Genomic DNA, 13861 nt, shown 5'->3' on the forward strand with positions numbered 1-13861 from the left:
AGCTTAAAGGGACACTAGTGATAGTTGCCAAGCCAACTAAAAATTTTTAGGCATTTGGGAAAAAAAGACACAATTTATTATATTTTTTCCTGTTAGATTGAGTCAAGTCTTCCTTGTAATTGTGTCAAAGGTACAATGACGTTCAAAAGTACAAATAAAAGTTCAAATACTGCGTTCAAAGGTAAAAGTGACGCTGGCTAATTATGTTTTACTTTTGAATTTCAAGCTGTATGTCATTGACTTGTATTTATTCATTGTATGGAGACCTCTAGAATCGTCAGAGCTAACCAGAATTTACGAGGGTGCCTGAAATTTTTTAATTTAGATTAATAAGAAGTTCAGGAAGAAATTTAGACCATAAATTATGTCAAAGGAACATGTTTTTGAATTCCTCCCTCCCCTCAACTGAAATATTTCAAAACACTTATGACTCATGACTTTAGGACTCTAATGAGCCTAACGATGCACCAAAAGTAATTAGAGCACGATTAATGAAAATTCTAGAACCGTAAGTAGAGCATAAATTATGTCAATGAAAGACGTTTTTGAATGCCCCACCCTTCCAATTTTAGTAATTCAAGCTTATAGACTTTAATGACATATTAATTTTGATTAGACCTAGAACCTAACATTAGTCTAATTTGAGATGCTGAAAATATACCAGTTTGACAATGTTGGTTGAAAACAGTTTCTCTTGATTAATCTTAATCATTAACCTTGAATGAATTAATAGTTTTATGTGATTTGATTTCGAGAAGTGGTTACGTCAAACTTCATTAGTAAAAATATTGTCCAGCCCGTTTTTCTCTTTCTAAGATTAAATTTGAATTTAGCATAATTTCCGCACATTCCCCTTATTTCCTTTGCTAAGAATTTACTGCAAGCTGAAAGTTTGTTCTTCACCCTAACACCATTCTCAGTATTTTCAGATCTGGAATCTTGACTACCCAAATGCATATACTGTTTTTAGATTCTTTTCTATTCTTTTCTTCATATAAAATTTTGATCGCACGCCATTTTTGAGAAACTCCAAAAAAAATTTCGAAATCACCATAGATTCATTTCCACAGTAAACTTATACTCATAAGATTATCTGAAGTGATAATTGGTATTTCTAAGTTAAAGTCAGATGGCAGTTTTATTTCTCATTAGGCATTTTTTTTCAGAACGTGTTGTTTTAATTTTGGTTACTATAGACAGCATTTTACTTGGTTGCAGCAAGTACTTCAACCATGAAAACTCCCTAGCACAAAGTAACGAAAAATTTCAAAGACAATTTGACAAAAAAAAGTCGTCTGAATTCTTCAAAGATCGATAAGCTTGCCGATTGGCGGTAGATATAATTGGAGAATATCAGAAAGATGCAGCCCAAGAGCCTAGTTGTAAAATATTATGGTTGTATAATAAGAGGCTTAGAGGAAATAGTTCATATGGGCACGTCTCAGTTAAATGTTTTTACTAATACTTGCTGCAGGGGCAAATGCACACACCACATCTGTTATTTAAAACACTTTGTATGTTTAACTTCCATTCGCTGCAATAGATATATTTCTTCATAGATTTTTTGTCAAAATTTATTTACCCCAAGTCTTTCCACCCCCTGTTGATCCCTCCTTCCTTTTCAAGGCGGGTTTAAGACTGGATATGGCAGATTACCTTAATTATAGTTGAGGGAAGAGTTAAGAATATGCAGGCAATACGATTTGCCATTTTTTCTTCTCCACAGGTAGCAATGGATTTAAACATCATTTAGACATGGGGGTACATTCTATGGGAACTCTGAAAATAATCCAAAAAATTTTTCTTGTCGTCTCGTCAGTGAAGATGAAAATGAATAACAGTAAATAACTCTTTGATTTTGAATTCTTTGATTTTGAATGAATAGTTATCATTTACATGTTGTTGTTTTGCTGCTGAAGAGGGACATTTTAGGTCCCTAAATTGAGTAGTATATTATTGATTGTAAGTACAATTTTAGTAGTTTTTTTTTTGGATGGAATATACGCATACCTATCTACCTGCCTGCCTACTTTTCGAAAAGTTTGAAAATTTGACATTACGCCCCTTCTGTTACTATTAATCTCATTACTTTTTTTCTAGAAGCTACTGAAAGCTACTGGAAGCTACTACCATTGTAAATCATACTTTTAAATGTATTAATTTTTTTAGGAAGGACAGAGAAATTTTTTGGAATACAGAGCTTTTGATGGACTCACATTCTCTGCAACCTTGCACTTGGAAAGATTTTTACAATGGACAGGCGTGTTAATTGAGCCAGATGACCAATTGTATAGTGACATGGAGTCAGTTAACCGAAAATCTTACGGAATACATGCTTGTATAAGCCCAAATGAACACCCATGCAATGCATTTATTAAGCCGTTGCTTAATAGCATTCCAAAAGGTGCGTATGTAAAAACAAAAAAGAGCAAGTTTAAGACCAAGAAATAAAAATAATTTAACGTCTAGTACATGAATAATATGTATATCTATATATATATATATATATATATATATATATATATATATATATATATATATATATATATATATATATATATATATATATATATATATATGTATGTATATATATATATATATATATATATATATATATATATATATATATATATATATATATATATATATGTATGTATATATATATATATATATATATATATATATATATATATATATATATATATATATATATATATATATATGTATATATATATATGTATATATATATATATTAAATGAATCTAAGTTCGTATATATATATACATACATATATATATATATATATATATATATATATATATATATATATATATATATATATATATATATATAATGATGATAGAAGGTAATAAGCTTACCTAAGCTATGGATGTCAGGTGACTGATTTTTCTTCTAACGATAATTTCGACAGGACCTGTGCCTGTCATCATCAGGAATTAACCTGATGATGACAGGCACAGGTCCTGTCGAAATTATCGTTAGAAGAAAAATCAGTCACCTGACATCCATAGCTTAGGTAAGCTTATTACCTTCTATCATCATTATGTATGAAAGTCAGGTTGGCCTCAGAGAATATATTATATATATATATATATATATATATATATATTATATATATATATATATATATATATATATATATATATATATATATACATATATGTATACATACTTGCAAAAGTCTTAGGACTCTTTTTTAATTAACAGGTGATAGGAGGGAACAAGACGCCTCTCTTTTTTCCACTCTTCCAAAGGTTTCCGATCAAAATTTTAGATGAATCTTTTTTACATAATAGTCCAAATATCATATAAGTATCGTTCTAGGATTGATTAAACAAAAAAAACAAGTTTTTTTAAATGAATGTAAGGAGCGACATTAAAACTTAAAACAAACACAAATTACTCCGTAGATGAAAGGGGCTTTTCCTCCTCAATGCCCCGCCCTTTACGTTACAGTATGACTCTTTCTCTTAACTCTACTTTTTAAAACTTTAAAAACTTTAGCGTGAAGAGCGGGACATTGAGGAGGTAAAGCCCCTTCCATCTACGGAGTAATTTCTGTTTGTTTTAAGTTTTAGTGTCACTTCTTACTTTCATTTAAAAAACTTGTTTTTTTTTTAATTTCTGGACGTTTTTGAATTAATGTATGTTTTGATCTTGGCTCTACGCACATAAATAATTAAAATGAAATTTGTATATTAATTTGTTTTGGCTAAATGGCTTTTTCATAGTTTTAATCGGAAGATTTTGAGAAAAAAGAGCGAGGGAGGAGGCTAAGTTGCCCTCCAATTGTTTGATTACTTAAAAAGGCATTAACTTTAAATTTTTTACGAACGTTTTCATAAGTAAAAAATATACGTAACTTCCGAATTAACTTACGTAGTGGACTTCTGCATTCGTATGTTTTTATTGCGTCTATGAGGGGGCTCGCCCCTCGTCGATACCTCGCTCTTTACACTAAAGCTTAAATTTTGTCCCAATTCCCTAAGAATGGCCCCTGAATCACAAAGGCCGTAGAATAAGTAGTTGTAATTACTAAAAATTCTTAAGCGTAAAGAGCGAGGTATTACAAGGAGGTAAACCCCTCATATGCGTTATAATGCCTGTTCGTTTTCAATTTTAATGCTGATCGTCACTTTCAGAAGAAAAAACTTTTCATATTTATTTTTTCATTGTTTTTTTAAATAATGCTAGAAAATCCAGCGCCCCGTCCATTGAAAGTCTCTTCCCCCATGAGAAGTTCATTCATGGAAAGATCCCCCCACGTAAGTCCCCTCCCAAGGGGACTGCGGGGAGTAAGTCGCCTCAGGTGCCCTGATTCGATCCAGTGACTTTGGGGGAAAATGAGCGTTAGAGGGGGTCTAGGTGCCCTCCAGTTTTTTCGGTCACTTAAAAAGGGCACTAGGACTTTTAATTTCAGTTAGGATGAGCCATTTTGCAACATTTTAGGACCACTGAGTCGATACGATCACCCCTGGGAAAAAAAAAACAAATGAAAAAAAAACAAATAAACACGCATCCGTGATTTTTCTTCTGGCAAAAATACGAAATTCTATATTTTGTAGATAGGGGCTTGAATTTTCTACAATAGAGTTCTCTGATACGCTGAATCTGATTGTGTGATTTTGGTTAAGATCGTATGACTTTTAAGGGGTGTTTCCCTCTATTATCTAAAATAAGGCAAATTTTCTTAGGCTCGTAACTTTTGATGGGTATAACTGATCTTGATGAAATTTATATATTTAAAATCAGCATAAAAATGTAATTCTTTAGATGTAACTAGTGGTATTAAAATTCCAAGTCCATGAACTGGTAACAGTTCGTTACCATAAACTGTTTGATAATTCTCAAAACAAAACACTACGCGCTCTCCGGGTGTGAAAAGGGAATATTAGCAATATCTACAGAGCGACTGAAAGTAAAAAGTTTGTGCTTTAAGGTATGTTTAGGATATTTTGATGATATTTCAGGGTAATCAGCCCCCTTGCTTAACCGTTTGGGTGTTTTCAAATTCTGACATTCTTTGATCGTATAGTAAATTTTACATCGGTGGAACGTACAAATTATTTGTAAAATGTTTTAATGAGCATGGATTTTCAATAGATAATACTCTGGAATTATTAAGCAAAACAAAATTTTTACTTTAACTTAAGCAGAATATACTTCATAGTAATCCAGACCATTGTGTAAAGTTTGAGGGAGTCATTACGTCTTCCAGTATTTATAAGAATAGTGCTCTTCTTTGCTCTATTGCATTAATTATATACTCACCAGCTTACGAACTAGGAAAATGGCTGGCAACATTTTTTCGTCAATTTTAAGGCACTTAAATATCTTTTTTTGCAAAATTTAAATTATTTTATTAATAAATTAACCAATGGTCGCTTCAACGAAAATACAATTTTCTACAGTTTTGATGTTATATCAACGTACACAAACTGTTGTGTTAAAAAACAAAACAAAAAATCTATAATAACATAGAAGCATTTTGATCTGTTAATGCATGTAACTATAGCAAGCATGACTTTTGAAATTACAATAAAATTTGTCACTTTGGATTACAAGTGCTCTTCTTAGTTCATTCAGAGAATTTACCAGCAGGCCCTTGGTTTACCCCTGTGTACTCTTTTAAGTCTAAATTTGGCTAAGATTTTCTTGGATGTAACAAAATGGGCACTATTTAGGGTGTTATCTCAATTCTTGTTTCTGTGGTCAGTTTATTTACGACATTTTATTATTTTGGGAATATGGATTTGAGTCATGTAAATATGAACTATTTAATAAAGATTGAAAAATGTATACTTGAATTTGAAAAAGCGGAAAGGCTGTTTTTCCGGGGTATTTTGTTAAGAAAAAGAAGACAACGCTTTACATTTTCAAAATATAAGAAACTAATTCATAACGAAAGATATCTAAATTTGAATTCAGGTCATCTAATTTTGGTTAAAATGGGAGCAGTTAGATCATTGGTTGATAGGGTGTATCGGTTCTGGTCCAAAGAGTATATTGACTGTGAATTTTAGTTTTTCAGGAACATTTTATTTTGAATTGGCTATCCAATTATATTTATCCACGAAATAACGAAAAATACAAAATAAACAGATTTTGAGAACGATAAAAGTTGTAGTGTTTTGGTGAGCAAAGTGAATAGCATTTCTTGCTCGTTTGGAAAAATTCAGACCGGTCGAACGTACCAACTTTTTTTGACACCAAAATTCAATATATAATGCTCTCAGATTATAGTTTATAGTTTTATGATTTGCATTTTACAAACTGTTTTTTTTCTATGGGAGGCCCAAAGGCCTCCTGAAAAGTCTACTTTAGCTTTAGCACAACATATTTTGTGTCATCCGGACCAGTTTTAACAGTACCAAGAATCAACTACCGTTACTAATGATGAAGGTTGCACAAAATGGACCATTGAATCAAGAAAAAAATTTAAATATTCTCTCATATTTATCAGTGAATCAAAATACTGTTAATTTAAATACTGATTATATTTATGGTATTATATAAGAAATAAATCTATATTCCTACCAAAGCCTTGTAAAATCTTCGTGGGAATAGCAAGTGTAAATCTAAAAAATGAAAGCAATAGATACTAGCCAAAGTATTATTCTAGCAAAATAGTAAAGTACAATTTAAATTTATAATCTTGTTTTTCCAGCTGCTTTTCTGTGCTCTTTTAATAGCTTGCTAAATGTATATGTGACTATTAATAGTATATATGCTCGCTAGTTTGCTTCAGATTTATATCTATTTTGAACTATTTTCAATTTCAGATTCTAGTTTATTTTCCTTTTAATTTAGTTTTTCTTAATTGTAATTGTTGCTTAAGATTCCTTCTTTTATATGGGTGAAATCTGTTTATAATTTCCCTAGACCTATTTGTGATTTCAAGATTTATTTCTTTGTTTTGTCATGGTTTCCTTAGCCTTAGATATTCTGAAATACATATTAAGACTTCTGTCTCCCTCCAAGTATATATTTAGCACTGGTTGCCGTTACCAAACCCGTATTTTCTGAAGGTTTGGGTTGTTTTTAGCTAATTCAAAGTAGCCTCAATAACTCTGTTAAACACCTGCAAAACTGAAGCTAATTTTGTTTTGGATTTGGCGCATAGTTACGATCTATTTAAATAATATATATGGGAATTCACTGGCCTAAGCATAGTCTCAATAATAAATACCTTATAGTTTAAATCTTTGCAGAATCCACTAGGGGGCACGTAACTTCGAATTAATTAGTTAAAAATATAAACACGAAAATTTGACAGAAAAAAATGATCGATAATAAAATGGAAATAAGTTTGAGCCAGTTAAGGAATTTGGCTTATGTTTCATCTGATAATAGAGCAGTAGCATCTTTCCTGTTAAAATTAAAAGTGCGGAATTTCAATTTCAGTTCAGCTATTCTATCAGTGCAATATTTGTATCATTCGTTTTCTGAGTTTCCTTATTTTTCAATAACCCTTGTGATTTTATTTTTTGTTGGTTTATTTGACACTTGAAATATTTGTTTAAAGCGACTAAAAAGCACATTCACTAATTAAAGTTTGAATTCACCGAAAATCCAATGGGCTAGTTGAATTTTCGGAAGTATGTCTATTGGATCCAAGACGAAAACAAGGTGAAGGCTTCTCAGACACGGAGAAGATCTTTTGGAACTACATGTTAACTGTATCAAAATTACCACAGTAAATAGATGAAAAGGTTTGTTCAGAAAGACAATTTATATGGAGTTCCCTGTAAAGTCATACGAGATGATGAGCAGCCAGGCAATGAGCAAACTTTATAAAAAACAAATTGTTATTAATTTGCAAGATGATAAATTCGGACTCTGGTTATGCATCTGCATAGTCTACATAGACAGCGAGATCCCCAATTGGCTCACAATAAAAGTATGATTTATATGAGCCGTGGTATCAAAGAGAGTTATTTCAGGAAACAATATCTTTGGATCAGGCAAAGGCTTGTCTTGACATGAGATAGTCGAAAATGCTACAGCATACGTATAGTGCCAAAGACCTTAGGTGCCAAACACCTAAATGTTGATTGTCCAGCTCTAGTCCAACATTTACAACTTCTGTTTCAAATGTGTTTATGCACCTCGGTTGTGCCTGAAAGTTTTTGTGCGGAACAGTTACTTCGATCCTGAAAAGAGGAAAGATTCCGACTGAGTGTGCATCTTACATGCCAATAATGGTTTACTGCAATATAAGCAAAATCTTTGAGTATCTTCTCTTCCCATCAGTTAATTTTTCAGCATATTTTGCTGAATATCAGATTGGGTTTTCAGCTGGGGTAGGTTGCCAGCTCGCTCATCGAGTTTGGGCTAATGTTCTTACTGAGGCTGCTAAAAAGGAATTTGAGTTACATTTATGTGCTTTGGATCTCTCCAAAGCCTTTGAAACTGTTACGCAGTCCCAAGCTATATTTTCCCTTTTTAGTCATGGTATCAAAATATCGGTAATTTTTCTTCTTAGATATTGGTATTCAAATTCCTTTTTGCGGATTAAATGGATATGAGGGTTTCAGAGAGTAAAACTCCAGTACGACGTGGGGTCCGGCAAGGTGCTGTTCTCTCCCCCTCTATTTTCAAACTTTGTATATCATATGTCCTTTCCTCTATCCAACCTAATTGCATCCTTTATTCTGTAAACATTTCTTATCTTACCTATGCGGATGATATTCTTTTGATCAGTAGGACTAAAAAAAAAGGGCTCTCTTTGTCTGTTTAAACAGTATCATCTAAACTTCATGCGATTGGACTTTTTCTTAATTTTTCAAAGTGTGAATGTCTTTCATTTAATAGTAATATCACTACTTCTGCCTGGGGTTACCTAGATGGGAATCAAGATGACAGCCGAGGCCCTCTCTTAGCACGGCTATGGTGCGGTTTGGGTCGCCGAAGCTGTATCTCCGTCTCTAGTGTATCCTTGGGAAGTCGACCACACTACCTCAAAGTGGTGAAGCGGTGGCAACATTCCGTAGCTACATGCCTAGCGAAAGAATGGCTAAAGTGTGGAGGCGCCGACGGACTGGGGACCTGTCGGTCAATAATATTCCCACGAAACGTTATGAAAAAAGCAGGTCAAAGAGTGTTAAAACAAGCTACGGCATTCCCGACAAGCGATGCGTTGGATGATTTACCGGCGTCTCCTTCGAAAAATTGGCGAGCTGGACACCTGTTGAAACGAAGACAATCCCTTGCAATAGGGTGCTGGAACGTCTGTTCGATGAAATGTTTGACGACCCAGACTTTCATAGCTGGTGAAATACATCGCCTAGGCCTCGACATCCTCTGTGTATCAGAGACAAGAATAAATGACACACTAGAAAACCATGAGATAGCAACACCAGATTCAGAGAACTCTTTCTTCTTTTATAACTCAGGACCCAAAGATGGTAGTGGCAGTGCAGGGGTTGGATTTCTCCTTAACATCCAAGCACAAAAAGCTCTAATAGAATGGGAGCCCGTATCATCTCGCCTTGCAAAAGCTAGATTCCGAAGCAAACTGTTTAATGTTACAGTGTTTGCGGTCTACGCACCCACAAGGGTCAGCTCTGAACAAGCAATAGATACGTTTTACGCCGAACTCAACGAAGCTGTAAAAAAGACCCCCAAACGTGACCTCCTCATTATCGGTGGCGACCTCAACGCACACGTCGGCAGCAGACAGGCAAACGGCGACAGGAGCCTTGGAATTCACGGGTACGGCGAAAGATGCGAACGAGGTACCAGGTTGGCCCGATTTGCCCAAGCGAACATCCTTGTAATAGCAAACACCCTTTTCAAACACAAGCCCTCACACGTCATAACCTGGAGATCTAGAGATGGGAGGACGTCTTCCCAGCTGGACTATCTACTCGTGTCGTCGCGTTGGAGAAGCTCGATCCAGAACTGCAGAGCCTACAGAGGACCTGACACAGGTTCCAAGGGCGGGTCGGATCATACCTTGGTCAAAATGTCTGTGAAGATCAGGCTAGTGGCTCGTAAACGGAAGGAACCCCCAAAAAGATTTGACGTTGCCCGTCTTAAGGACCCGACAGTAGTAGAACAATTCCGTGTTCAACTTTCAAATCGTTTCACCACCCTCGAGCATGAACACTCAAATGAGTCTCCTGAGGACGGGAACTCGAGCGGGTCGTCGGTTAACGAAGATTGGCAGAAGTTCCGAAATACACTACAGGAGGTAGCTCTCGAAACTCTTGGAAGAGTGAAGCGAAAGCGAAGACGGTGGATGTCCGAAGAGACCATCCGACTTGCAACGAAGAAAAGTCTGTTACCATCACGCCACTCAGCTGAATTCAAACAGCTACGCAAGCTATGTCACCAGTCGGGCAGAAAAGACAGAAGGAAGTACTGGGAGAATATGGCGGTGGAGATGCAAAAAGCAGCTAGCCTGTCTGATACTAGGAAACTGTATCAGCTGCTTAAAGAGTCCACTGGGAAGAGGTCGAAGAACTCGGCCTCTGTAAGAGACGAACACGGTAACATCCTAACGAGTCGTGACGAAGTCGTTGACCGTTGGAAGCGCCATTTCCAGAAACTCCTAAATCCCCAAGTCGACCCTTCATCACCTGCTCCAAATCTTCAAGTGACCCAACCTCCCCCACCTCCTTCATCAACGCTCATTAACCAATACGCAGGAGTCAAAATAGAGCCCCCTGACGAAGAGGAAATCCTGGCAGCAATAAAGAAGCTGAAGAATCATAAAGCGCCGGGAATTGACGCCATACCAGCAGAAATCTACAAGGCAAGCCCCAGGCTTCTTGCACAGAACCTAGAAAAACTGCTCAAGAAAATTTGGGTACAGGAGGTTCTCCCAGACGATTGGAAAGTTTCAATTATCATCCCCCTGTATAAAAAAGGGGATAAAGCTGAATGCAAGAATTACCGGGGGATATCGCTCATAAGCATCGCTGCCAAAATATTTGCCATGATTTTACTCAACCGCTTCAGCTCAATCAGAAACACGACCACACGCCCGAACCAGGCGGGCTTTCGGCCAGGAATGGGCTGCATTGATCAGCTCTTTACACTCCGGCAAATTCTCGAACACCGCATGAAACACAATCAGATTACTATAGCCGTCTTCATAGATTTTATAACGGCCTTTGACTCGATCGTTAGAGATGGCATATGGGCTGTGATGCAAGAGGACGGCGTCCCTGATAAGCTGATACGCCTTATTCAGGCATACTACCAACACGTTCGTGCCTGTATACAAGCTGATGGAGAGCTGTCCTCCCTCTTCGACATCGATTTCGGGGTGAGACAGGGCTGCATCCTGTCCCCCATCCTCTTCAACTTTGTTATCGATTGGATCATGAAGCGCGCCATGCAATCTGCCAGAGGCGTTGAAGTAAGCCCTGACTTCTCCATCAAAGACCTTGACTACGCGGATGACATTGCCTTGCTAGAAAACGATATAGATCATGCGCAAGCCATGCTGTGTAATGTTGCTGCTACTGCAGATTTGGTTGGGCTGAAGATCAGTAAGGATAAAACCAAAATTCTGACAAATTCTGAGGATGTACTCACAAGGGGCATCTCTATCGACAACTCCCGTTTAGAGGTCGTTGACCAGTTCAAGTACCTGGGATCCCTCATCGACATTTCCGGCGGCTGCAGTACGGAAGTCCAGAGCAGAATATCATCAGCATCGATAGTCTTTGCTCAACTTAGGAAGAACCTGTGGAGACAAAGAGACGTCCTACTAAAAACAAAAATCCAGATCTTTGAAGCAACCGTCCGCTCCGTACTCCTTTACGGATGCGAGACATGGCCCCTGAAAGCAGCGGATGTTCATGCTCTCAAAGTATTCGACCACTCCTGCCTGAGACAAATCCTCGGTGTCTCCCTCCGAGACAGAATTAGCAACGTCGAAATTCGTAGACGATGCCACCAGAAGCATGACATTGAAGCCCTAATAAAAAAACGCCGCCTAACTTGGTTTGGCCATGTTTGTCGGAGGTCAGATGACACCCTCACTAAAAAGGCGCTATACCGCAAACCCCTCGAACACTGGAAGAAGAAGCGAGGTGGACAAGTCAAGACCTGGCTTAACACACTCAAGGTGGACCTAGAGCCGATTGGTGGTTTCTGACGACACGGCCGAAGATGGGACAAGCAGTGGCTTGAAATATGTGCACCACACACACACGACCGAGCGGCTTGGCACTCAACCGTCTGCCAGATCATAGCGCCAGGGAGAGCTGAAGAGCTTGTGTCCTGAAACAAGTACAAGTACAAGTAAGTAATATCACTACTTCTCTAATCTGTGGATCTTTTTCTATCCCGTCGGTTTGTTCATCTCGGTGGCTAAGAATTAATATTAGTAAAACACTAAAATTCTTTTGGACTCTCGCTGTTGCTGTTAGCAAGAAGAAAATCCAATTAAGTTACTCTAAAATTGTTGCTAACCGAGGTAGATACAATAGAAAGTCTCTTTCTAAATTATACTCGGTTTTTACAGATCATGTGGTTTGTTTCTTTCTGGTACTTACCCTATTTTTCATAAGAAAGATATCAGTTCAATTCGTTTTTATTATTTCTGGTTTTTCCGTTTTCTATTGTATCTGCCTCCATGGTATTGGAATAGGAGCCTCATATATATTTATATTTTCCCGGATATTGGGTCGAAGCTCAAGGAGCTTGCTGGCAAAGTACCCTAGTCTACTTATAAGTAGTTGATGAATGATAACACGGAACTGATAACTTCGCAAAATATATTTTAGTAGCCAAGAAAATTTTGAATTTAAAGTGGACAAACAGTCACAGTAGTCTAGCCTAAGACTCTATACACGGGGCTACATATCTAAAAACATAGATTTAAACATCACTTGACCAGCCAAAAGAGGAAGCAGAGAGAAAGAAATTGGAGAAATGTTGTTTAGCCTGCCAAAGGAAAGAGTAGACAGACACGGAATATAGTAACTGACATAATTTCCGAGAAAAATTCTTAAGAACCTAATCAATCGTCTATAACTGATTTAATGAGGCAGGTAACCCTTCAAACATGAAAAATAATCTAGATATACCTTTGAACATCTACAAATCTGAATAAAAACACTGAATTGAATGTGTGACTGAGAGAAGAATAGGTGAAAACAATTTAACCTTTTCTCAATCTCAAAGCACGAACGGCACTTGCAGCATTGCCACTTTATTCAGACTTTCAGAAATGAAAATAATCCATTTAAAAAAGATAAACTTTTGCTCAATTACTTTCAAAGAAAATTCAGGAGAGAAAGAAAGGAATACTAAGAAACTGACTAATAATTCAATTATGAATTAAAGGATATAGTAACAGTGTTAGTAGCGGTAATAGTAACACTGGTGGTGGTAGTAGTAGCAATAGCACACGCACAGTGCATTTTGGCTATTTTAATATCCCCTTATTATTACACGAAGGCTTCACAGCAATAATATAGGCCTTTAAAATTAGTTGTAGTAGTAGCTTAGCACCATTTCCTTAAGTATCAATGGTGCTATTAGTCATGGTTATAGTAGCAGCATACACTTTTTTTTCCTTTTGTTTGATCCCCCTCAACCATTCTCCAACATTAACTTAATACCCAGACTACTCATTAAATACGTCATTTTGAAAACATTGTTGGCATATAATGCATCAAGGTCTATTGAACATCCTGCCCAATAATCCCTTAAAGCTTTACCTTAGGTCTTTGGTCAAATTGGAAGGCCAGGATCAATAATGCCCCCATCCCCGATAAGCTGTACAGGTAATGTCACCACCAGGGGTATAAGGCCTAGCCAATGTAACAAAGCAGCCATTGGATGTCTTTTGGATGAGGTAAAAAAACTTGTTGTAGAA

The 13861-nt window shown here is 36.5% G+C and overlaps 1 protein-coding gene across 1 annotated transcript in view; it reads left to right on the forward strand.

The window, feature by feature from the left end:
* Positions 1-13861, forward strand: part of LOC136043710 (uncharacterized) — a 69107-nt gene that overhangs the window by 18624 nt on the left and 36622 nt on the right. Inside the window, exon 2 of the mRNA XM_065728602.1 lies at positions 2170-2404. Coding sequence (XP_065584674.1) covers positions 2170-2404 — 235 coding nt within the window. The remainder of the gene's footprint in view (positions 1-2169; positions 2405-13861) is intronic.

This window comes from Artemia franciscana, unplaced genomic scaffold (genome assembly GCF_032884065.1).
Source record: "Artemia franciscana unplaced genomic scaffold, ASM3288406v1 Scaffold_858, whole genome shotgun sequence".
NCBI classification, from domain to species: Eukaryota; Metazoa; Arthropoda; class Branchiopoda; order Anostraca; family Artemiidae; genus Artemia; species Artemia franciscana.